The sequence below is a fragment of the Ranitomeya imitator genome, chromosome 6 (genome assembly GCF_032444005.1).
Source record: "Ranitomeya imitator isolate aRanImi1 chromosome 6, aRanImi1.pri, whole genome shotgun sequence".
Taxonomy (NCBI): Eukaryota; Metazoa; Chordata; class Amphibia; order Anura; family Dendrobatidae; genus Ranitomeya; species Ranitomeya imitator.
The window spans coordinates 222,176,390-222,203,851 of NC_091287.1; the positions used below are offsets into that span (position 1 = coordinate 222,176,390).

Below are 27,462 nucleotides of genomic sequence, written 5' to 3' on the forward strand. Positions count from 1 at the left end.
GGAAAACGCAACAAGAAAAACGCATGCGTCCCCCATGTTAAACATAGGGGCGCATGACGCGTGCGTCGTCGCTGCGTTTCCCGACGCAGCGTCGGGAAACGCTAATCTGAACGTAGCCTAAGATAGAAGCAGTGACAGGGGATGCAGGTGGCTTCATTATGTGGCAACTTATCATATGGCCTGATGTCCTCAGATCTGGGGCTAAGGTGCTCTCAGATGCAGTGAGTTTGGACCAGGAGGACTTTGTGTCCCCGCAAGAGACAGTACAGATGGGCAGGTTGCTCACCATGAGGCAACTGACTTCGGAGGCTGATACTCATGTCTGGTGCGAAACTGTAGGTATAACCGTAGCAGAGGTGAACAGGGAGGACACTGAGGAACCATGTGAGATGGTTTGACCTGGGTATGTGCTGTGTGACAGAAGGAAGTGCAGGGAAAGAGGAAGACATGTGCAATGTGAAACCTGTTGTAAATGCTGTGAATATGGCTGTGCGGAGTCATAAAAATAGTAAACTTGTTCATATGAAAGTTGAAATGGACTGTGTCTCAATCTGTTTAAAACCGTCTAAAGGAAGCCTACAGCAGAGCAGAGGAGATCCTGACGGCGCAGAAAGCAGAGCCACAGATATGCAAAGTAAGGGACATTATTTTCATGTGATGGGAGCCAGGGTACAAGTGCCCCGGTGTCCTCGGCCATCACTATGGCCCTGGCCCTCCCTCACATCTGCATAGTCATACTGACCTGGAGAATCACATTGGCAGATCCGTTTTAAAATAGAGTGAACATGGTAAATAAAACCCAATTGTGAAATTGCACTTTTTTCCAATTTTTCCCCACTTTGAATTTTTTCCTCATTTTCTGGTGCATCACATGAAAAAAAATGACTCAGGTCATTCAGAAGTACAACTCGTCCTGCAAAATTTAAAGGAAAACTGTCACCAGGTTTGGCCGATACAAGTTACAGCCACCCCTTTCAGGGCTTATCTACAGCATTCAATAATGCTGTAGATAAGCTCTCTATCCAACCTAAATGGTTTGATTATTGTATCATAATAAAGATTAAAAGCCTTATGTTACCATTTTACTACAGTAAATTTATCACTTAAACATGAGCCATGTATGAGGGAGTCGTGGAGTCGGTGTCATGGGAATTGAGGAGTTGGAGTCAGAGGTTTGGCTTACCGACTCCACAGGCCTGCTGTTAACTTCCAGCTTCTTTAGCAATGGCCTTTTGTGGCTTACCCTCCTTGTGGAGTGTGTCAGTGACTTCCTTCTGGACATCTGTCAAGTCATCAGCCATTCCCATGATTGTGGAGCCTACTGAGACAGACTAAGCGACCTTTTTAAACGCTTACGAAGCCTTTGCAGGTGTTTTTAGTTAATTATTCTAATTTACTGAGATAATGACTTTGGGGTTTTCATTGGCTGTAAGCCATAATCATCAACAGTAACAGAAATAAACACTTGAAATAGATCACTCTGTAATGACTCCATATAATAAAGGAGTTTTACGTTTTGTATTGAAGAACAGAAATAAATTAACTTTTTGATGATATTCTAATATTATGAGAAGCACTTGTAAGTCATTGGAAGGCAAGCATTTACTAAAGAAGTAATGAGAAAAACTGATGCACATCTAACCACCCACTGTTTCTAATGCAGATTGTCAACTGAATTGTGTATTGGCATCTAGATATAATATATTAAATTCACTTTTTGTATTGAAGAACTGAAATAAACTAACTTTTGATGATATTTTAATTTTGTGAGAAGCACCTGCACATACTTGCAACTAAAAGGGCAACTGGATGCTAGAAATACCGGTAGCTTGGCAACTTACTCGATGACACCTCATGCTTTTTTCTTTCATAGGATTTTACTAATACAGCATCTCCGTTTCATAAATTGAATGCGTTTGAGCTGCAATACTAGATATGTTCCAACAACAATTGGCCAGACTTAATAATCCCTCTCTAATATTTAGAGAGTGTAAATTTAGACTAGGCAAACGAAGAGCATGGAAAATTTATTATTTTGTGCACAAATTTGCGTAATAGTGTAGCCATTATTTCACCAAGGCACGCCACCTTGTTGGAAAAAAGCTCTGAAATACATCAATATGGTGCTTTACAAGCAAGAGTGTTTTTTTTTTTTTTTTTTTTGGGGGGGGGGGGGGGGGGGGAAAGGGAGGTCAGGTGGGGAGGGTCATAATCAGAATTGTGGCACATTTATCTTAGTAAATCCCATATGACTATCACTAATGAAAGTTAAGAGGGTGAGCTTGGAAGGAGGCAAACGTCCTATAATTCACAGAAAAAAAAACGAATTGCCGACAGCTTTTAGTTTGTGACACCCCCTCCAAGATTTATTGAGAGGCAAATTTGGAGCATCTTGTTGCAGTGGCATTTTGTTTGCGACTGACATATTCGCCTTGCTTGAGAAATATTTATAAACAGGTTATCCAATCCACTACCCTCAATTCCTGTTTTTGGCAAAAAAGCTTAAGGGTAATGCCGGTAAAGAGCTCTGTTTCTTTCCTGTCAATTAGGTTCTTTTCTGCCTTTCTTCTTCACTTCCAGTCCCCTGGCATCACCTATGCTGTCACAACAATCACATCCTCCTCAGAATCCTAGATTGTTGATAATTTAGAAAAGCGCTGCAGAATATGTTAGCGCTATATAAAAATAAAAGATTATTATTGTTTATTAATCCTCCGCTTTCTTCTGTTAACATTTCCCACCTTCCCTTGTGCTGGTCCGCAAGCCAGCAGTGAGCACCGCCTCCCCCCCAACTTCAGCTATACCCCTCCTACAGCATCACACACACATCTTGAGCATAATGTCCTTTCCAGAACAATGCTGCAGGTAAATCACTGATACAGGTAATACACCAGAACACCATAAATTGGCAATAAAGATTATCCCTCGGGGGCGTGGCTATGTAGCTGAAGAAGAAGGAGGCATCCTAGGAGAGCTCCATACATCCTGAGCTGATTTTTGCTATAAATATTGTGCGTGACCGAGCGGTACTAACCCGGATCGGGACCCCATGCACCGGAGAGTCTGGTGGACCTTCTGGGAGACCGCTGTGGAGATTCGTGGAGCCGGGAGCTGCAGAAGCCAAAACAGGCAGGAGAACCCCATGTGCAGCGGCGGCCATCTTGGGAGCGCGCGCTAGGGAGCACAAGACACCGCGCTGTTTATTGCCGGAGCTGGACCTCCTACCATCTCGGAGGCAGCGGTGACCGACCGCACTGGTGGGCGCGACGAGGGACCTGCAAGGGGAAGCAGGAAAGACATACGGGACGCGGTGCTGCTCTCTGCTAGAGCCGGGTCCCCCTCATCTTGGAGGCGGTGGATAGTGCCGGTAAGCCGTGAGGACTGACGCAAGTGGCGGTACGTGCCTGGGGCAGCGGCCATCATATCAGCGCACACCCTGACAGATAGGGAAAGTGCGCTTCTAATCTTATCAGCGGCGCTGGGCGGTGAGTGTACGCCTGAAGAAGTAGGGGTGGTGCAGTGTGTGCCCTGAGAAAGTGGGACCTGCGCCCCCCTGTCGGGTGGACATTTTCCCTGCTAACGCCATAACATTACAGGGATTAACCCCTTTTCAGCTGCTCCCCTTATGGTAACTGTGGAATTGCACGGCTTGAGTGTTACAGCGGCTATCTTTATATACCGGATACCCTAAGCTGCCTGCCCAGTGGACTCCTGTCTTATAACCTCGGGCTCCATAATACAAGTCTCAAAATCGGAATACAGCTTATGCATAATTACTCCTTGGGTCGCTTTGTGAAATCCCCTTGTGAGTATCCATCATGCAGCACCCTAGAGGAGCATCGGCTGCTGAAAAATTAAAAAAAATATGCCAAAGATGATCCTCATGATAATGTGCGCAATCTTAGAAATAATCCTACACCGTCTCAACGTAAAGGACGCCCCTCTGACAGCAATGAGGAGGGAGGAGAGGATGAACTGACTCTTAAACAGGCATCAGAGCAGTTGATGCAGGCTATCTCCCTCACTAGATCAGCTCTTACGGAGAAAATAGAAGATGTGCATACTGAGGTGGGACGCCTGCGTCATGACATGCAAACTATGAGAGGGCGCATCACGGAGGTTGAAACAAGGGTGTCTCATATTGAAGACACTATCACCCCTATGGATGCTAAACTGACCAAAGCTGCTGGATCCGTAAATGCCTGGAAGCAAAAGGCAGACGACTTGGAAAATAGACTGCGCCGCAATAATATCCGAATTATAGGTCTCCCGGAGCGGTCGGAGGGTCAGCAGCCTGAACAGTTTCTGGAGGAATGGCTCAAGTCATCACTGGGAGATGGATTCTCCTCGACATTCGCGGTGGAAAGGGCCCATAGGGTCCCGACCAGGCCTCTTCCTTCTGGAGCCCCGCCGCGGCCTTTCCTGGCGCGTCTCCTTAATTGTAGAGACAGAGATATCATCCTCCGCTTGGCACGACAGAAGGGCCTCATCAAATTCGATAATGCTACCATATCGATTTTTCCAGATTTTTCCATGGAACTTCAAAAGCAGCGAGCACGATTTATGGATATCAAGAAACAACTTGGAGATAAGAACATCGTTTACTCCATGCTTTATCCGGCCCGGCTTCGTATCGTTCATAAGGGCTCCTCCTTATTCTTCACGGATCCAGCGGAGGCGACCGAGTGGTTGCGGTCTCGCGGGGGGTCGAATGCAGAAGACTCCTAACCTGAGTTCCCTGATTAATGGCAACATAGATAGAGCTTTCTGCCTGGGTGCGGAAAATATCAACATTACCGGACACTGAGTCCAGTGAGGGTATCCCCTATTCAATTTGACTGTGGGAGTATGGAAATATGCTCCCCTACTGTTCAAGTTTTGTTTAGTTTGGTTTTATATACTAGTTTTGGATGTTTACTAAGCATGGTTGCCTCTAATGCTAACTCTTTGCTCTGTGTGATGCCGCTAGACTGCACCCGAATGATAATGATATGTATCAATGCTTCCTTTAAGAGTAAATATGGGGGCTGAACTTATATGTATGACCTGGAACATACGAGGTATAAAAACTCCTCGAAAGAAAATTAAGGTGTTTTCGCAGATTAAAAGATATCACCCTCAAGTTGTAGCTCTGATAGAGACACATTTGACAAGAGACACGGCTCGATGTATGCAAAAGCCATGGGTACAATGGTCCCTACACGCATTCCACACTAGCTATTCAAGAGGGGTCTCTCTGCTGATACACAAAGAGGTCAGATGGGAGGCTAAAGAGGCGAGACGTGATCCGGAGGGTCGTTTCGTCTTTGTGCATGCATTTATTAACTCACGAGAGTATGTGTTGTTGTGTATCTATAACCCCCCTCCTGCTAACATGTCAATCCTACGTATGGCTCTGGGCTTCTCCTTAAAATATCCGGAAGCCAATGTTATCTGTATGGGAGACTTTAATTTAATAATGAATCAGTCCATGGATAGATTGAGATTGGACGATGTGGACTCAGGGGAAGCTGTGCCTCAACACCCCTCACAATTAGCACTGTTTATGGAAGGGAGTGGGTGGCTAGATTTATGGAGAATAAACCATCCAGAAGTTAAGGGGTACACCTGCCACTCGTCTACTAGGCAGTCTTTATCTCGAATAGACTATATATTTGGGTCGGGTGGCTTGGCGTTACGGGTGGATAGCATTGAACATGGTAACCGGGGGATCTCAGATCATAGCCCGATCATTCTTAAACTTAAATATGGGCAATCCGATAATAGCAATAGGTCCTGGAAATTAAATCCCTTTTGGTTAAAATTGATAGACTCTAGTGATAGGACAGTTGATCAGTTGAATAGCTTTGTGCTGACACATTCGGAAATCCAAAACCTTGGTCTATTCTGGGATACCCTGAAGGCATACTTGAGAGGATGCTTGTCTTCTACTATTTCCTATATTAAGAGGGTGACGGCGAGGGAGGACGAGGAGATAGAGCAAAGATTAAAAGACTCGGAGGCCACTTATATAGCTAATCAGTCCAGCAGTAACAGAATTGAGTGGCTTACTTCCCAGAGATTGTATACCCAACATACAGATGCTAAGTCAAAGCGCAAATTATTTTTTACTCGTCAGTCCTACTTTGAGCTAGGGAATCAGGCCAGCACACTCCTGGCCTTCTTGGTGCGCCAACATAGCACCTCCAACACAATATTGCAGATCCGGTTGTCCGATGGCTCATTGGTGTCCTCTACTGATGGAATACTTCAGGGCTTTTATGATTATTATACTTCGTTGTATAAGTCTAAGAGTGGTTTAGATGTCGACGAATGCCTGGATTATTTATCGGATATAACATTCCCCTCGCTGAGTCCATCCCAACGAGCTCTTATGGAGGCTGAATTTACTCTGGAAGAGGTAGAACATGTTATAGCAGATATGGCTACTGGGAAGGCCCCGGGACCTGATGGATTTCCCATTGAATTTTATAGGAAATACCGTGATAAATTAGCACCTATATTGCTGAAGGTACTTAGGGGAATATGGGAGGGAGAATCGGTACCCGAATCGTTTTATGATGCTAATATTATCGTGCTTAGGAAGGAGGGGAAGGATCCTCTGGATTGTGGATCATATAGACCAATTTCTTTAGTGAATGTGGACTACAAAATTTTCACTAAAATTCTGGCTACTAGATTGAATGCGATCATATTAGATCTCATACACCCAGATCAAACTGGCTTTATGCCCGGGAAAAATACCTCTATTAATATTAGAAGAGTGCAATCGGTCATTCAATATAGTTCATTAGAGCCGGACAATAAGTGGGCATTGGCTTCGTTGGATGCAGCTAAGGCTTTTGACTCCCTTGAGTGGTCCTTTTTAACTGCATGCCTACGGAAATATGGGTTTGGGAATAAATTTCTAAGAGGGATAGGTACACTATATGCAAAACCTGGGGCACGTATGGTGGTAAACGGTTCTGTATCTGCACCATTTTCCTTGCATAGGGGAACTCGACAGGGATGCCCTCTCTCCCCAGCTCTATTTGCCTTGGCTATAGAAGCCCTGGCAATACGGATGAGGTCCTCTGTAGACATTAAAGGGATACATATTGCTGATCGGGTGGACATTATTGGTCTTTATGCAGACGATATGGTGGTGTTTATGGACCAGACAGAAGATACATTACCAAAAGTAATAACGATGATTGATAAATTTAGTAAATTTTCTGGTCTATATATAAATTGGGATAAATCTGCTTTGATGCCTCTCTCCCATACCCCAATGCCATGCCTTGAAACCCTCTCGCTGCTGCCCATTGTCTCCAATTTTAAGTACCTTGGAATACATATGTCTCAATGCAGTCACCAAGATTTGTATCTCAATATATATCCACTACTGGACGTGGTTAAATCTAAATTTGCTACCTGGGACAAACTCCCGCTATCTGTGGCTGGTCGTATTAACCTGATCAAAATGATATTACTCCCAAAATTGAGCTATTGTCTTCAACATAGTGCCGTTTTAATACCTAAATCTTTCTTTGCAACCCTGAATTCCCTTACCACATCCTTCATATGGGGGAAGGCTAGGCCTAGACTTAAATTATCCACTCTGCAGAGACCCAAACAGGGGGGTGGGGCGGCCTTGCCGGACTTCTATCTGTACTACCTTGCTGGGCAGGCTAAAATTATAAATAAGTGGATGCCCGGGGAGTCTCTTCCCAACTCTGAAAGCCATGTATTACATTCAGCTCAAATTGATTGCCCGCTGGGTTTTTTGGAAATGGAGAAAATTACTGTCCCTCGTTTGCTTCCTTTGCTCCGATTGGCTCGATCGATATGGAGGCAAATTAAAAAAGTTACAAAATCTGTTGATATAGCAGCCGAAATGCCACTGTGGAACAATAGCTATTTCCCGGGATTATTAGGCCATCCATCTACTGAATTTTGGATATCGTATGGTGTCCTCACAGTGAGTGATCTACATAGCCAAGGAATTTTTGTTTCTTTTGAACAATCACAAAATACTCACAATATACCGAGATCTCAATTTTTCCGCTATTTACAATTAAGATCTGCTTTCCAATCATATGTACGGCATACGGGTGCAGGTAGAACTATTTCAACTTTACCATTAATAGGAATTCTCAAATCACAAGGGCCTCAGGGACTCATCTCCTCTTTATATACAGTGGGGCAAAAAAGTATTTAGTCAGTCAGCAATAGTGCAAGTTCCACCACTTAAAAAGTTGAGAGGCGTCTGTAATTTACATCATAGGTAGACCTCAACTATGGGAGACAAACTGAGAAAAAAAAATCCAGAAAATCACATTGTCTGTTTTTTTTATCATTTTATTTGCATATTATGGTGTAAAATAAGTATTTGGTCAGAAACAAACAATCAAGATTTCTGGCTCTCACAGACCTGTAACTTCTTCTTTAAGAGTCTCCTCTTTCCTCCACTCATTACCTGTAGTAATGGCACCTGTTTAAACTTGTTATCAGTATAAAAAGACACCTGTGCACACCCTCAAACAGTCTGACTCCAAACTCCACTATGGTGAAGACCAAAGAGCTGTCAAAGGACACCAGAAACAAAATTGTAGCCCTGCACCAGGCTGGGAAGACTGAATCTGCAATAGCCAACCAGCTTGGAGTGAAGAAATCAACAGTGGGAGCAATAATTAGAAAATGGAAGATATACAAGACCACTGATAATCTCCCTCGATCTGGGGCTCCACGCAAAATCTCACCCCGTGGGGTCAGAATGATCACAAGAACGGTGAGCAAAAATCCCAGAACCACGCGGGGGGACCTATTGAATGAACTGCAGAGAGCTGGGACCAATGTAACAAGGCCTACCATAAGTAACACACTACGCCACCATGGACTCAGATCCTGCAGTGCCAGACGTGTCCCACTGCTTAAGCCAGTACATGTCCGGGCCCGTCTGAAGTTTGCTAGAGAGCATTTGGATGATCCAGAGGAGTTTGGGGAGAATGTCCTATGGTCTGATAAAACCAAACTGGAACTGTTTGGTAGAAACACAACTTGTCGTGTTTGGAGGAAAAAGAATACCGAGTTGCATCCATCAAACACCATACCTACTGTAAAGCATGGTGGTGAAAACATCATGCTTTGGGGCTGTTTCTCTGCAAAGGGGCCAGGACGACTGATCCGGGTACATGAAAGAATGAATGGGGCCATGTATCGTGAGATTTTGAGTGCAAACCTCCTTCCATCAGCAAGGGCATTGAAGATGAAACGTGGCTGGGTCTTTCAACATGACAATGATCCAAAGCACACCGCCAGGGCAACGAAGGAGTGGCTTCGTAAGAAGCATTTCAAGGTCCTGGAGTGGCCTAGCCAGTCTTCAGATCTCAACCCTATAGAAAACCTTTGGAAGGAGTTGAAAGTCCGTGTTGCCAAGCGAAAAGCCAAAAACATCACTGCTCTAGAGGAGATCTGCATGGAGGAATGGGCCAACATACCAACAACAGTGTGTGGCAACCTTGTGAAGACTTACAGAAAACGTTTGACCTCTGTCATTGCCAACAAAGGATATATTACAAAGTATTGAGATGAAATTTTGTTTCTGACCAAATACTTATTTTCCACCATAATATGCAAATAAAATGTTAAAAAAACAGACAATGTGATTTTCTGGATTTTTTTTTCTCAGTTTGTCTCCCATAGTTGAGGTCTACCTATGATGTAAATTACAGACGCCTCTCATCTTTTTAAGTGGTGGAACTTGCACTATTGCTGACTGACTAAATACTTTTTTGCCCCACTGTACCTATATGTTCTCCATAGGCGAAGAATCCACCTTAGATTTAATTAAGGGAAAATGGGGGAGGCTACTTCCAGATACACTAGGAGAAGAATGGGATGAAATCTTGGAATCTCCAACTAAGGTCTCCCCATCAATCAATAATAGGATGACCCAACTGTATATTATATATCAATCCTATTTGACCCCGACTCGTCTATTTAAAATGGGCCATCTTCATTCATCAGACTGCTTGAGGTGTCATTCCAGTGACGCAGATTTCATTCATATGATATGGAAATGTCCTGTTTTTCAATTTTGGAGAGAGGTAACGGTACTATTGACATCCTTGGTGTTGATCCCTGTTCCACTTGAGCCACTGGTATGCCTGTTTGGGGTGTGGGGGGCAGAGACTTGGGATTACCACACGGGAATCTTTCTGAGAGAATCGCTATTTATGGCACGAAAGGTGTTAGCAATGCGTTGGATGGGAGGTTCCTGTCCATCTCTTAGAGCATGGATTGACTTAGTGAACTCAATTATTCCATATGAGCGGACGCTTTATCAAAACAGGGGTTGTCCAGCCAAATTTGAGAAGATATGGGGAAGATGGAACTCATCCTGTCATACTGTTTAGGTCAAGATAACTCAGTATACGCATAAAAAAGGGTATATGATTATGCAGACACTATTCACTCACAGGGCGGAGTCTATTTAGAACTCTCCTGCAAGAGGCACTATGTTATGTTAGTTTTGGAGGCTTTATTAGAAGTTAATGTAGTTAAGGTTCAAATAAGATGTTAATGATTAACATACACAGTTTATTATCTTTATAATATTTTATACATGGCTATGTATGGTAATTTTCTGTGACTAACTAATGGATAATGATGAATACAAGCAAATGTGTGTATGATCTGTCCTGTAATTAATAAACGAATTTAAAAAAAAAAAAAGAGATTATCCCTCCTCGTTGACAAATCAGGTTCTACTGTAACAGGATGGATACATGACTTTATATAATAGCAGGGTGTACATATACAATTACGCATATACACAAACATTACAGGATATAGAGCAGTGTATACATACAAATACAAGGAAGAACTCCGGATGGAGAAGGCGGCAGAGCTGTGCCTGCAGCTGTATGCACACAGTGAGTGAGCTCTGCTGAACACAGCCTTGCAAACCCACACAATATGAAAAGTCACATGATTCCTGTTATGTTAAGGTAATTCAGTACCACAATGGACATAGAGGTCAGAGCACATACAGTGACCTGACAATAACCCAAAAACATAGAACGAGCTCTGAGACGTGGGAACTCTGCTGACCGCAATCCCTAATCCTCTCCAACCACACTAGAGGCAGCCGTGGATTGCGCCTAACACTCCCTATGCAACTCGGCACAGCCTGAGAAACTAGCTAGCCTGAAGATAGAAAATAAGCCTACCTTGCCTCAGAGAAATACCCCAAAGGAAAAGGCAACCCCCACATATAATGACTGAGTTAAGAAGAAAAGACAAACGTAGAGATGAAATAGATTTAGCAAAGTGAGGCCCGACTTTCTGAACAGAGCGAGGATAGGAAAGGTAACTTTGCGGTCAACACAAAACCCTACAAAAACCACGCAAAGGGGGCAAAAAGACTCTCCGTACCGAACTAACAACACAGAGGTACACCCTCTGCGTCCCAGAGCTTCCAGCAAGCAGGAAAAAACAAATAGACAAGCTGGACAGAAAAAAAACAGCAAACAAAATAGCAAAGCAGAACTTAGCTATGCAGAGCAGCACGCCACAGGAACGATCCAGGAGGAAACAGGTCCAATACTAGAACATTGACTGGAGGCCAGGATCAAAGCACTAGGTGGAGTTAAATAGAGCAGCACCTAACGACTTCACCACATCACCTGAGAAGGAAACTCAGAAGCCGCAGTACCACTTTCCTCCACCAACGGAAGCTCACAGAGAGAATCAGCCGATGTACCACTTGTGACCACAGGAGGGAGCTCTGCCACAGAATTCACAACAGATTCCAGAGCAAAGGACTGATGCAATATCAAAGGACCTCAGAATATTCTCAGCCAGAGACCATGTGCCCTGGAGAGCAGCTCATGTTACACAAGGGTTTTAGAAAGCAAAGGATTTACAAGAGAGCTTATCTATGGCAGTTAACACGAATGATGCTTGCAAAGTAATGGCCAACACCTTTAAGAATTTCAAAAGATATATTTGTATATGTTTCCATTGCGCATAATGTTATTCTTGATATATTTAGAAGAAATTTGCACAATTAAAGTGCTATTAAGAAGAAGGTTGTTATGTTGGACAGGAGTGTATCATTACGTAAGAAGACACAGGCAATACTTAATTACTGCAGTTATTAAAGATTGATCTTTTCGTTTCCTTTCACCCAGCAGATAAGAGTAATTACCGTATATGCTCATGTATAAGCCGAGTTTTTCAGCTTATTTGTTTGTGCTGAAAATGCCCCCCTTATACATGAGTCATTGTCCCAGTTTATGGCGGGGTAGTGGGGGGGCGGCGGAGCAGCGGGTCATAGGAGGAAGGAGCCGGCCGCTGCGACTAACTGTGCCTGCTGCTAAAGAGAAATGAATATTACCTGCACTGGGAATGAATATTAATTTTTTTATAGTGCGGACAGTTACAGCCGCCGGCTTCCAGCAATTGTAAAAAAAAAAAAAAGAAAAATTCCTACTTACCTTCCCTGCGCACCCTGACAGCATCCTGTTCCGGCTTCCAGTAGCTCCTGCGGCCGGGTGATCACGTGTCCCCGGTGAGTGGAGAGAGGTGAATATTCATTACCTTAATGAGCGGGGTCACGTGATCGCTCAGCCGCAGGAGCTGCTGAAAGCCAGAACAGGATGCTGCGAGGGCATGCAGGGAAGGTAAGTAGAAATTGCTTTTTTTTGTTTTTTTTAATGCTTTTCTCATGAGGGCCATGCATTCAAGGATAGGGATGAGGAATCATGCATGCAAGGATAGGGAAGAGCCATGCAGACAATAAAGGGGATAAGGAGCCATGCAGGCAAGGAAGGGGATAAGGAGCAATGCAACAAGGATGGGGATAAGGAGCCATGGATACAAGGACAGGGATAAGGAGCCATGCAGACAAGGAAGGCGATGAGGAGTCATGCATACAAGGATAGGGATTAGGAGAGAATGCAAGGCTTATACTCGAGTCAATACATTTTCCCAGTTTTTTGTAACAAAATTAGGTGCCTCAGCTTATACTCTGCTCGGCTTATACTCAAGTATATACGGTAATAAAAAAACAGTGCAGCAACTATAAATTCATAGGAGATAAATCCTGCTTGCATGAAATCAATTTACACATTTTTTTTTCTATAACGGATAAAAATATTCAATAGCACAAGTTATTACATATGAATGTATATGCAGGTAAGGCTGATGGCCTGCTGGTGAAGTGAACCAAGTCAATGTTAGCAATTAGACTATCAATTTGATGCTGAGTTTTTAAGGGTCACCAGAACACATTTTGCACTCTACACAGTGAAATTATAGGCATATTAGCCAATACTTAAAATATTACTTACATTTCTTTACCATTATCAAATGAAAACCTAGGTAATAAAACTTCCAAAGCTATGAAGTTGAAAAGACAAAAGTAAATGTCCTTATAGTATTTACATCTCATTAAGATTTCTGGCAAGTAAAACAAGATATAGAGCCTTCCAATGAAATTACACCCTATCACTACACAATATTTTGAGCAGAAATTTGCTTCTTTCTCCACTTAAGAGATACTCCCTACTTTCTGAGCTTATTATCCAACCAGTTCATATCTATAGTGGTGCATATTGACTTTTAGGATAGATACTTCCAATAGGCGGTACTATAGCTTTAGTCCTCGTCCTCTCTGAACAAGCTAATTGCATACTTATGTACATACAGGACCGCTTATGCTGAAAGGTTACATGAAATAACTTGTAAATTTTAAAAGTTAATTTACAACACTGAATGTTCTCTATATACAGATCTGAAAAGCCATGTTACATTGGAGTGGTGGCTTTTCATATGTGTCAATTCTCCATTCATTGTTTATGGGACTGCCGAAGAAAGCAGAATGCTGTACCCTGCCGTTTTCAGCAGTCCCATTAGAAAATGTGCTTTGCAACGCTCCGTTCGCAGGATTGGTGGAGCTCCCAGTGGTTGCCCTGTTCCCACAATCACTAAGTTATCACCTATCCTGTGCATAGCTGATAACCTTGAATATTGGAGCAATCTTCTATACGGAACCAATCAACTTTATCCTGCTGGAACATGATATATATATTCTCAAATTTGTGATCTCAGGTTTGTGATGGAGAACCTTGATCACCATCCCCAAATTTCATTAATTTCATATATGCAAGGTAAATATGATGTATCAAACCGACATAAATTTATAAATTTACTGCAAGTTTATTCAGTTTAGCTAAAAGTCAAAGTTAATGTTTTAATTACCATAATTGAAAACTAGTTGAAATGTATAAAAATTTATTAACAAAAAAAAAGAATATACAGTGGTAAAAATAAGTATTTGATACCCTGCAGATTTTGCAACTCTTCCCACCTACAAAGAATGGAGAGGTCTAATTTTTATTAAAGATACACAGCTGAAGAGTAAGACAGAATCTAAAAATAAAAACCAGAAAATCACATTTTAATTATGTAGCAATCATACATTGCATGAAATAAGTATTTGATCACCTACCAACCAGCAAGAATTCTGGCTCCCACAGACCTGTTAAGAAGTTCTCCTAGTCTGCAATCATTACCTGTATTAAATGCACATGTTTGAACTCATTACCTGTATAAAATACAGACATCTGCCCACACACTCAATCATAATCCACCATGGCCAAGACCAAAGAGATGCTGTCCAAGGACAGCTGTCTATGGACATCAGGGTCAACATTGTAGACCTGCACCAGGCTGGGATGGGAAACAGGACAATAGTCAAGCAGGTTGGTGAGAAGGCAACAACTGTTAGCAAAATTATTAGTAAATGGAAGAAACACAAGATGACTGTCCATCTTCCTAGGTCTGGGGCTCCATGCAAGATCTCGACTTGTGTTGTAAGGATGATTCTGAGACTACACTGCACTGGAGGACCTGGTCAATGACCTGAAGAGAGCTGGGACCACAGTCTCAAAAATTACCATTAGTAAATACATCTCTACGTCGTCATGGATTAAAATCTTGCAGGGCATGGAAGGTCCATCTGCTCAAGCCAGTACATGTCTAAGCCCGTTTGAAGTTAGGGGCAGCACTGGGGTCCAGAGTTCAAATTCCACCAAAGACAACATCTGCAAGGAGTTTGTATGTTCTCCCTCTGTTTGAGTGTATTTCCTCCAAGTACTCTGGTTTCCTACTACACTCCAAAGACATATTGATAAGGAATTTAGCTTGTGAGACCCAATGGAGACAGTGCCAACAGTGTCTTTAACCCCTTCATGACCCTTCATGTTTATTTGTGATAAAAACGGAAATTTGGCGAAAATTTCGCAATTTTCACATTTTGAATTTTTATTCTGTTAAACCAGAGAGTTATGTGACACAAAATAGTTAATAAATAACATTTCCCACATGTATACTTTACATCAGCACAATTTTGGAAACAAAATTTTTTTTTGCTAGGAAGTTATAAGGGTTAAAATTTGACCAGCGATTTCTCATTTTTACAACGAAATTTACAAAACCATTTTTTTTAGGGACCACCTCACATTTGAAGTCAGTTTGAGGGGTCTATATGGCTGAAAATACCCAAAAGTGACACCATTCTAAAACATGCACCCCTCAAGGTACTCAAAACCACATTCAAGAAGTTTATTAACCCTTCAGGTACTTCACAGCAGCAGAAGCAACATGGAAGCAAAAAATGAACATTTAACTTTTTAGTCACAAAAATTATCTTTTAGCAACAATTTTTTTATTTTCCCAATGGTAAAAGGAGAAACTGAACCATGAAAGTTGTTGTCCAATTTGTCCTGAGTACGCTGATACCTCATATGTGGGGGTAAACCACTGTTTGGGCGCACGGCAGGGCTTGGAAGGGAAGGAGCGCCATTTGACTTTTTGAATGAAAAATTGGCTCCACTCTTTAGCGGACACCATGTCACGTTTGGAGAGCCCCCGTGTGCCTAAAAATTGGAGCTCCCCCACAAGTGACCCCATTTTGGAAACTAGACGCCCCAAGGAACTTATCTAGATGCATAGTGAGCACTTTGAACCCCCAGGTGCTTCACAAATTGATCCGTACAAATTAAAAAGTACTTTTTTTTTTTTCACAAAAAAATTCTTTTAGCCTCAATTTTTTCATTTTCACATGGGCAATAGGATAAAATGGATCATAAAATTTGTTGGGCAATTTCTCCCAAGTACGCCGATACCTCATATGTGGGGGTAAACCACTGTTTGGGCACACGGCAGGGCTCGGAAGGGAAGGCGCGCCATTTGACTTTTTGAATGGAAAATTAGCTCCAATTTTTAGCGGACACCATGTCGCGTTTGGAGAGCCCCTGTGTGCCTAAACATTGGAGCTCCCCCACAAGTGACCCCATTTTGAAAACTAGACCCCCCAAGGAACTTATCTAGATGCATATTGAGCACTTTAAACCCCCAGGTGCTTCACAGAAGTTTATAACGCAGAGCCATGAAAATAAAAAATAATTTTTCTTTCCTCAAAAATGATTTTTTAGCCTGGAATTTCCTATTTTGCCAAGGGTAATAGGAGAAATTGGACCCCAAATGTTGTTGTCCAGTTTGTCCTGAGTACGCTGATACCCCATATGTGGGGGTAAACCACTGTTTGGGCGCACGGCAGGGCTCGGAAGGGAAGGCACGCCATTTGGCTTTTTAAATGGAAAATTAGCTCCAATCATTAGCGGACACCATGTCACGTTTGGAGAGCCCCTGTGTGCCTAAACATTGGAGATCCCCCACAAATGACCCTATTTTGGAAACTAGACCCCCAAAGGAACTAATCTAGATGTGTGGTGAGGACTTTGAACCCCCAAGTGCTTCACAGAAGTTTATAACGCAGAGCCATGAAAAAAAAAAAAAATTATTTTCTCAAAAATGATCTTTTAGCCTGCAATTTTTATTTTCCCAAGGGTAACAGGAGAAATTTGACCCCAATATTTGTTGTCCAGTTTCTCCTGAGTACGGTGATACCCCATATGTGGGGGTAAACCACTGTTTGGGCACACGTCGGGGCTCAGAAGGGAAGTAGTGACTTTTGAAATGCAGACTTTGATGGAATGGTCTGCGGGCGTCACGTTGCGTTTGCAGAGCCCCTGGGGTGCCTAAACAGTAGAACCCCCCCACAAGTGACCCCATTTTAGAAACTAGACCCCCCAAGGAACTTATCTAGATATGTGATGAGCACTTTGAACCCCCAAGTGCTTCACAGACGTTTACAACGCAGAGCCGTGAAAATAAAAAATCATTTTTCTTTCCTCAAAAATGATGTTTTAGCAAGCATTTTTTAATTTTCACAAGGGTAACAGGAGAAATTGGACCCCAGTAATTGTTGCGCAGTTTGTCCTGAGTATGCTGGTACCCCATATGTGGGGGTAAACCACTGTTTGGGCACACGTCGGGGCTCGGAATTGAGGGAGCACCATTTGACTTTTTGAATACAAGATTGGCTGGAATCAATGGTGGCGCCATGTTGCGTTTGGAGACCCCTGATGTGCCTAAACAGTGGAAACCCCTCAATTCTACCTCCAACACTAACCCCCCACACCCCTAACCCTTATCCCAACTGTAGCCATAACCCTAATCACAACCCTAACCACAACCCTAATTCCAACCCTAACCCTAAGGCTATGTGCCCACGTTGCGGATTCGTGTGAGATTTTTCAGCATCATTTTTGAAAAATCCGCGGGTAAAAAGGCACTGCGTTTTACCTGCGGATTTTCCGCGGATTTCCAGTGTTTTTTGTGCGGATTTCACCTGCAGATTCCTATTGAGGAACAGGTGTAAAACGCTGCGGAATCCGCACAAAGAATTGACATGCTGCGGAAAATACAACGCAGCGTTTCCGCGCGGTATTTTCCGCACCAAGGGCACAGCGGATTTGGTTTTCCATAGGTTTACATGGTACTGTAAACCTGATGGAACACTGCTGCGAATCCGCAGCGGCCAATCCGCTGCAGATCCGCAGCCAAATCCGCACCGTGTGCACATAGCCTAATTCTAAAAGGTATGTGCACACGCTGCGGAAAACGCTGTGGATCCGCAGCAGTTTCCCATGAGTTTACAGTTCAATGTAAACCTATGGGAAACAAAAATCGTTGTACACATGCTGCAGAAAAACTGCACGAAAACGCAGCGGTTTACATTCCGCAGCATGTCACTTCTTTGTGCGGATTCCGCAGCGGTTTTACAACTGCTCCAATAGAAAATCGCAGTTGTAAAACCGCAGTGAAATGCGCAGAAAAAACGTGGTAAATCTGCCATAAATCCGCAGCGGTTTAGCACTGCGGATTTATCAAATCCGCAGCGGAAAAATCCGCAGAGGACCAGAATACGTGTGCACATACCGAAACCCTAACCCTAGCCCTAACCCTATTCTAACATTAGTGGAAAAAAAAAAATCTTTATTTTTTTATTGTCCCTACCTATGGGGTGACAAAGGAGGGGGGGGAATGATTTATTATTTTTTTTATTTTGATCACTGTGATATAATCTATCTCAGTGATCAAAAAGCACTTTGGAACGAATCTGCCGGCCGGCAGATTCGGCGGGCGCACTGCGCATGCCACATAGGCGTCACAGGTCGGATTGGCACCGACTTTCATGACGCCTACGTGGCGTCAAAGGTCGGGAAGGGGTTAAAGCACGGTGGAAATAATGTAAGTAAAATAAAATAAAAAATAAAAAGTTTGCCAATGACCATCTGGATGATCCAGAGGAAGAATGGGAGAAGGTCATGTGGTCAGATAATACCAAAATAGAACTTTTTGGTATCAACGCCACTCGTTGTGTTTGGCATAAGAAGGACAAGTACAACCCCATGAACACCATCCCAACTGTGAAGCATTGTGGGGGAAATATCCTACTTTGGAAGTGCTTTTCTGCATAGGGGACAGGACAACTGCACCATGTTGAAGGGAGGATGGATGGGGTCATGTATTGGGAGATTCTGGCAAACAACCTCCTCCCCTCAGTAAGGGCAATGAAGATGGGTCGTGGCTGGGTCTTACAGCATGACAATGACCCGAAACACACAGCCAGGGCAACTAAGGAGTGGCTCCGTAAGAAGCATTAGAAGGTCCTAGAGTGGCCTAGCCAGTCTCCAGACCTGAACCCAATTGGAAATCTTCGGAGGTAGCTGAAACCCGAAAGATCTGTGTGGAGGAATTGGCCAAAATCCCTGCTGCAGTGTGTGAAAACTTGATCAAGAACTACAGAAAAAGTCTGACCTATAATTGCAAACACAGGTTTCTGTACCAAATATTAAGTTCTGTTTTTCTATTGCATCAAATACTTATTTAATTTAATAAAATGCAAATTAATAATTTAAAAATCATACAATGTGATTTTCTGATTTTTATTTTTAGATTCTGTCTCTCACAGTTGAAATGTACCTACGATAAAAATTACAGACCTCTACATTCTTTATAGGTAGGAAAACTTGCAAAATCGGCAGTGTATCAAATACTTATGTTCCCCACTATATGAATTTGCTTATCCCTTCCTCACATTACACGCAGCTTCTACTTACAGGAAGTCCTGATACATCTGAATATTTCTTAGCCGGCTTGCAAGAAGGTGGTGCATCAATGTTAAAATCTGCAATTTATTGTAAAATATCAAATATTAGTTAGAGAAAATGTCTTTATTTTTTTATACATGTAAATAACTATAACACGAGAAAAAGTGAAACTTTGCAATATCTCTTATTAGAGTAATCCAATTCTTTCTGGACATGTAACTTGGTAAAAAAAAATTGAGTTAAAGGGAATCTGTCACCTCATTTTGGCCCTATAAACTGCTGCCACCGCCATCAGGGGCTTATCTACAGCTTTCTGTAATGCTGTAGATAAGCCCCCGATGTAACCTGAAAGAGGAAAAAAGAGGTTAGATTATACTCACCTGGGGCGGTCCAGGTAAGTATAATCTCTCTCTCTATATATCTCTATATAAATCTCTATATATATCTCTATCTCTCTCTCTCTATACCGTATTTTCCGGCGTATAACACAACTTTTTGACCCCTAAAAATTGTCCCAAAAGTCGGGGGTCGTCTTATACGCCGGGTACGGCGTGTGCAGGGAGCGATCCTGGATGTCGGCGTGTGGTTCCCAGGGTTTGGAGGAGAGGAGACTCCTTCAGGCCCTGGGATCCATATTCATGTAAAAAATAAAGAATAAAAATAAAAAACATGGATATACTCACCCTCGGACGGCCCCTGGCTCACAGCGCTGCTAGCGTCTCCCTCCGTTCCTAAGATTGCAGTGAGTGAAGGACCTTCAATGACGTCGCGTTCACATGAGCGGTCAGGTGACCGGCCACCTGACCGCGACGTCATCGAAGGTCCTTCACTCACTGCATTCAGTCCGAGGGTGAGTATATCCATGTTTTTTATTTTTATTCTTTATTTTTTACATGAATATGGATCCCAGGGCCTGAAGGAGAGTCTCCTCTCCTCCAGACCCTGGGAACCACACGCCAAATAAGATGACTGGGCGTATAAGATGACCCCCGTCTTATACGGCGGGCATATCCCAAATTCCATATTTTATATGGAAAAGTTGGGGTCGTCTTATAAGCCTAGTCGTCTTATACACCAGAAAATACGGTATATATATTTGTCTAATGGTCACTTCCGTCTGTCCTTCTGTCTTTCTGTCTGTCACGGAAATTCATTGGTCGCGGCCTCTGTCTGTCATGGAAATCCAAGTCGCTGATTGGTCTCGCCAGCTGCCTGTCATGGCTGCCGCGACCAATCAGCGACGACCACAGTCCGATTAGTTCCTCCCTACTCCCCTGCAGTCAGTGCCCAGCGCCCGCTCCATACTCCCCGCAGTCAGTGCCCGCTCCATACTCCCCTCCAGTCACCGCTCACACAGTGTTAATGCCAGCAGTAACGGACCGAGTTATGCCGCGGGTAACTCCGTTACCGCCGCTATTAACCCTGTGTGACCAAGTTTTTACTATTGATGCTGCCTATGCAGCATCAATAGTAAAAAGATCTAATGTTAAAAATAATAAAAAAAACTTGCTATTCTCACCTTCTGTAGTTCGACGATGCGCTCGCGCCTGCCGCCAGCTTTCGTTCCCAGAGATGCATTGTGAAATTACCCAGAAGACTTAACGGTCTCGCGAGACCGCTAAGTGATCTGGGTAATTTCGCAATGCATCCTGGGAACGCAAGATAACGGCAGCCGCGCGCGCATCGCCAGAGGTTCGCTGGATCTACGCTGGATCCCGCCGGCGGGTGAGTATATAACTATTTTTTATTTTAATTTTAATTTTTTTTTTTTAACAGGGATATGGTGCCCACACTGGTAAATACTGCGTGGGCTGTGTTAGATACTGCGTGGCTGCTACATACTACCTGGCCAGTGTTAGATACTATGTGGGCTGTGTTCTATACTGCGTGGGCTGCGTCATATACTACATGGCTGCTATATACTACGTGGGCAGTGTTATATACTACGTGGCTGTGTTCTACACTGCGTGCTATATACTATGTGGGCACTGTTAGATACTATGTGGGCTGTGCTATATATTACGTGGCCAGTGTTACATACTACGTGGGCTGAGTTATATACTGCTATATACTGCGTGGGCTGTGTAATATACTACGTGGGCTGTGTTATATACTACGTGGGCTATATTAACGCATCGGGTATTCTATACAATATGTATGTATGTATATAGCAGCCACATGGTATATACCACAGGCCACGTAGTACTCCTATATACTGCGTGGCCTGTGCTATATACTATGTGGCTGCTACATACATACATACATACATATCCTAGAATACACGATGCGTTAGAATACGGCCACCATCTAAAGGAAATGTGTCATTTTTAACTTTAGGCCTTTCAGAGATGATTTCATCTTTAATTTGCTAAACTGTTCACAATAACAGTAATTTAGACGAGGGGTGCCCAAACTTTAACATGACACTGTATATATGTAAGACACTATGTGAACTCTATTGTTGGAAAACTGAGTTTATAATATTATTAAACTTGAAAAAAAATATTACTTTCTTCATTGTTGTTTTACCTATCTAGCTACAGTTAAAAACGGCTCACAGAAAAGGACAAAAATTCAAAAAAACATCACAGACCAGAAAAACAGCCTCGCAATCTTATCAATTTATGGAGGGGGTGGCTGTGTAGTATTAAAAAGGCACACAGATGAGGCATGCATAGGACGCCAGTCACACAGGTATGTGTGAAGCAGTGTCTGGCTTACAGCCTATTGATGACGGCCATACTATTAGAGCGCACTAAATAAGTGAAAGGGCTCGCAAGTATGAGGACCTTTGACATGCGTTACAAGCTTGCGAATTTGGCCAAAATATCAACCAATACCTAATGTAATGTATTTATTTTATACATTATTTTTAATCTTTATATTGCACTTTTTTCCATTTTTATGCAGAATGCAGCCAGACCCTTTACGGTTAGGTGGGTGAATTGGGGTGTCTATCCTAGTGGGGTGAACTCATAGTGCTGTACAGCCCGCCTGATCTAATAATATGGGCATCATCAATAGGCTGCAAGCCAGACACTGTGCATCACATGTGTTTGTGTGACTGGCGTCCTATGCAAGTCTCATCTGTGTGCATTAATACTACACGGCCTCCCCCTCCATGAATTGGTAGGTGTGTTAGTGGCTGTTTAAATCTGTATTTTGTGCTTCCTTCGCCTTTATCATGGAGTCCACCGCATCCTGCTAGTGCATTGGCAAGGCTGTTTTCTTTTCGGTGTTATTTTCTATTTAGTTATATAAATAAAAACCTATTAGCATTAAAAACAATAAGCACAAACTCTATATCAATGAACAAGCACACAAGCTAATGGACACTTAAAGAAGCAGTGGCATTTATATTTTAACTTTTTTACAATTGCTCATTTTGCCTTTCTACCCAGCTAATTCTTCCTTTTTCCTTTAGGTCTATGACCACATCACGTGATTAACCCCTTCCCGACCCATGACGCCACGTAGGCGTCATGAAAGTCGGTGCCATTCCGACCCATGACGCCTATGCGGCGTCATGGAAAGATCGCGTCCCTGCAGATCGGGTGAAAGGGATAACTCCCATTTCACCCGATCTGCAGGGACAGGGGGAGTGGTAGTTTAGCCCAGGGGGGGTGGCTTCACCCCCTCGTGGCTACGATCGCTCTGATTGGCTGTTGAAAGTGAAACTGCCAATCAGAGCGATTTGTAATATTTCACCCATTATAACGGGTGAAATATTACAATCCAGCCATGGCCGATGCTGAAATATCATCGGCCATGGCTGGAAATACTAGTGTGCCCCCACCCCACCCCTCCGATCGCCCCCCCACCCCCCCGATCTGGCCGGTACACTGCTCCGGCTCCCCTCCGTCCAGTGCTCCGCTCCCCCCCGTGCTCGTGCCCGCTCCCCCCGTGCTCCAATCACCCCCCCGTGCTCCAATCACCCCCCCTGCACTCCGATCCACCCCCCCCCGTGCTCCGTTCCACCCCCCCGTGCTCCATTCCAGTCCCCCCGTGCTCCGTTCCACGCCCCCCGCGCTCCGTTCCACCCCTCCCGCGCTCCGATTCCTCCCCCCGTGCTCCGATCCCCCCCCCCGTGGTCCCCCCCACCCTATCATACTTACCGATCCAGCCGTGGTCCCGTCCGTCTTCTCCCGGGCGCCGCCATCTTCCAAAATGGCGGGCGCATGCGCAGTGCGCCCGCCGAATCTGCCAATCAATCTGCTGATCAAAATAAAAAAAATAATAAATTACCCCCCCCCCTTTGTCACCCCCATAGGTAGGGACAATAAAAAAATAAAGAATTTTTTTTTTTTCCACTGTTAGAATAGGGTTAGGGTTAGGGGTAGGGTTAGGGGTAGGGGTAGGGTTAGGGGTAGGGTTAGGGGTAGGGTTAGGGGTAGGGTTAGGGGTAGGGCTAGGGGTAGGGGTAGGGGTAGGGGTAGGGGTAGGGCTAGGGTTAGGGCTAGGGTTAGGGTTAGGAATGTGCACACGTATTCTGGTCCTCTGCGGATTTTTCCGCTGCGGATTTGATAAATCCGCAGTGCTAAACCGCTGCGGATTTATGGCGGATTTACCGCGTTTTTTTCTGCGCATTTCACTGCGGTTTTACAATTGCGATTTTCTATTGGAGCAGTTGTAAAACCGCTGCGGAATCCGCACAAAGAAGTGACATGCTGCGGAATGTAAACCGCTGCGTTTCCGTGCAGTTTTTCCGCAGCATGGGCACAGCGATTTTTGTTTCCCATAGGTTTACATTGAACTGTACACTCATGGGAAACTGCTGCGGATCCGCAGCGTTTTCCGCAGCGTGTGCACATACCTTTAGAATTAGGCTATGTGCACACGGTGCTGATTTGGCTGCGGATTGGCCGCTGCGGATTCGCAGCAGTGTTCCATCAGGTTTACAGTACCATGTAAACATATGAAAAACCAAATCCGCTGTGCCCATGGTGCGGAAAATACCACGCGGGAACGCTGCGTTGTATTTTCCGCAGCATGTCAATTCTTTGTGCGGATTCCGCAGCGTTTTACACCTGTTCCTCAATAGGAATCCGCAGGTGAAATCCGCACAAAAAACACTGGAAATCCGCGGAAAATCCGCAGGTAAAACACAGTGCCTTTTACCCGCAGATTTTTCAAAAATGGTGCGGAAATATCTCACACGAATCCGCAACGTGGGCACATAGCCTTAGGGTTAGGGTTGGAATTAGGGTTGTGGTTAGGGTTAGGGGTGTGTTGGGGTTAGTGTTGTGGTTAGGGGTGTGTTGGGGTTAGGGTTGTGATTAGGATTATGGCTACAGTTGGGATTAGGGTTAGGGGTGTGTTGGGGTTAGTGTTGGAGGTAGAATTGAGGGGTTACCACTGTTTAGGCACATCAGGGGTCTCCAAACGCAACATGGCGCCACCATTGATTCCAGCCAATCTCGTATTCAAAAAGTCAAATGGTGCTCCCTCACTTCCGAGCCCTGACGTGTGCCCAAACAGTGGTTTACCCCCACATATGGGGTACCAGCATACTCAGGACAAACTGCGCAACAATTACTGGGGTCCAATTTCTCCTGTTACCCTTGTGAATCTAAAAAAATGCTTGCTAAAACATAATTTTTGAGGAAAGAAAAATGATTTTTTATTTTCACGGCTCTGCGTTGTAAACGTCTGTGAAGCACTTGGGGGTTCAAAGTGCTCACCACATATCTAGATAAGTTCCTTGGGGGGTCTAGTTTCTAAAATGGGGTCACTTGTGGGGGGTTTCTACTGTTTAGGCACACCAGGGGCTCTGCAAACGCAACGTGACACCCGCAGACCATTCCATCAAAGTCTGCATTTCAAAAGTCACTACTTCCCTTCTGAGCCCCGACGTGTGCCCAAACAGTGGTTTACCCCCACATATGGGGTATCAGCGTACTCAGGAGAAACTGGACAACAACTTTTGGGGTCCAATTTCTCCTGTAACCCTTGGGAAAATAAAAAATTCTGGGCTAAATAATTATTTTTGAGGAAAGAAAACGTATTTATTATTTTCACGGCTCTGCATTATAAACTTCTATGAAGCACTTGGGGGTTCAAAGTGCTCACCACACATCTAGATAAGTTCCTTTCAGGGTCTAGTTTCCAAAATGGGGTCACTTGTGGGGGGTTTCTACTGTTTAGGCACATCAGGGGCTCTGCAAACGCAACGTGACGCCCGCAGAGCATTCCATCAAAGTCTGCATTTCAAAACGTCACTACTTCAATTCCAAGCCCCGGCATGTGCCCAAACAGTAGTTTACCCCCACATATGGGGTATCACCGTACTCAGGAGAAACTGGACAACAAATATTGGGGTCAAATTTCTCCTGTTACCCTTGGGAAAATTAAAAAATTCTGGGCTAAATAATTATTTTTGAGGAAAGAAAACGTATTTATTATTTTCACGGCTCTGCATTATAAACTTCTATGAAGCACTTGGGGGTTCAAAGTGCTCACCACACATCTAGATAAGTTCCTTTGGGGGTCTAGTTTCCAAAATGGGGTCACTTGTGGGGGGTTTCTACTGTTAAGCCACATCAGGGGCTCTGCAAACGCAACGTGACGCCCACAGAGCATTCCATCAAAGTCTGCATTTCAAAACGTCACTACTTCACTTCCGAGCCCCGGCATGTGCCCAAACAGTGATTTACCCCCACATATGGGGTATCAGCGTACTCAGGAGAAACTGGACAACAACTTTTGGGGTCAATTTCTCCTGTTACCCTTGGGAAAATAAAAAATTGCAGGCTAAAAGATCATTTTTGAGAAAATAATTTTTTTTTTTATTTTCATGGCTCTGCGTTATAAACTTCTGTGAAGCACTTGGGGGTTCAAAGTCCTCACCACACATCTAGATTAGTTCCTTTGGGGGTCTAGTTTCTAAAATGGTGTCATTTCTGGGGGATCTCCAATGTTTAGGCACACAGGGGCTCTCCAAACGTGACATGGTGTCCGCTAATGATTGGAGCTAATTTTCCATTTAAAAAGCCAAATGGCGTGCCATCCCTTCCGAGCCCTGCCGTGCGCCCAAACAGTGGTTTACCCCCACATATGGGGTATCAGCGTACTCAGGACAAACTGGACAACAATATTTGGGGTCCAATTTCTCCTATTATCCTTGGCAAAATAGGAAATTCCAGGCTAAAAAATCATTTTTGAGGAAAGAAAAATTATTTTTTATTTTCATGGCTCTGCGTTATAAACTTCTGTGAAGCACCTGGGGGTTTAAAGTGCTCAATATGCATCTAGATAAGTTCCTTGGGGGGTCTAGTTTCCAAAATGGGGTCACTTGTGGGGGAGCTCCAATGTTTAGGCACACAGGGGCTCTCCAAACGCGACATGGTGTCCGCTAACAATTGGAGCTAATTTTCCATTCAAAAAGTCAAATGGCACGCCTTCTCTTCCGAGCCCTGCCGAGTGCCCAAACAGTGGTTTACCCCCACATATGAGGTATCGGCGTACTCGGGAGAAATTGCCCAACAAATTTTATGATCCATTTTATCCTACTGCCCATGTGAAAATGAGAAAATTGAGGCGAAAAGAATTTTTTTGTGAAAAAAAATTACTTTTTCATTTTTACAGATCAATTTGTGAAGCACCTGAGGGTTTAAAGTGCTCACTAGGCATCTAAATTAGTTCCTTGGGGGGTCTAGTTTCCAAAATGGGGTCACTTGTGGGGGAGCGCCAATGTTTAGGCACACAGGAGCTATCCAAACGCGACATGGTGTCCGCTAACGATGGAAATAATTTTTCATTCAAAAAGTCAAATGGCGCTCCTTCCCTTCCGAGCCTTACCATGTGCCCAAACAGTGGTTTACCCCCACATATGAGGTATTGGTGTACTCAGGAGAAATTGCCCAACACATTTTAGGATCCATTTTATCCTGTTGCCCATGTGAAAATGAAAAAATTGAGGCTAAAAGAATTTTTTTGTGAAAAAAAAGTACTTTTT

At 43.7% G+C, this 27,462-nt stretch overlaps 1 protein-coding gene across 1 annotated transcript in view; it reads right to left on the reverse strand.

Moving 5' to 3' along the window:
- The window catches only part of INO80C (INO80 complex subunit C), a 73,624-nt gene that overhangs the window by 15,660 nt on the left and 30,502 nt on the right, over nt 1-27,462 (reverse strand). Inside the window, exon 3 of the mRNA XM_069730496.1 lies at nt 19,518-19,585. Within this exon, the coding sequence (XP_069586597.1) occupies nt 19,518-19,585 (68 nt within the window). The remainder of the gene's footprint in view (nt 1-19,517; nt 19,586-27,462) is intronic.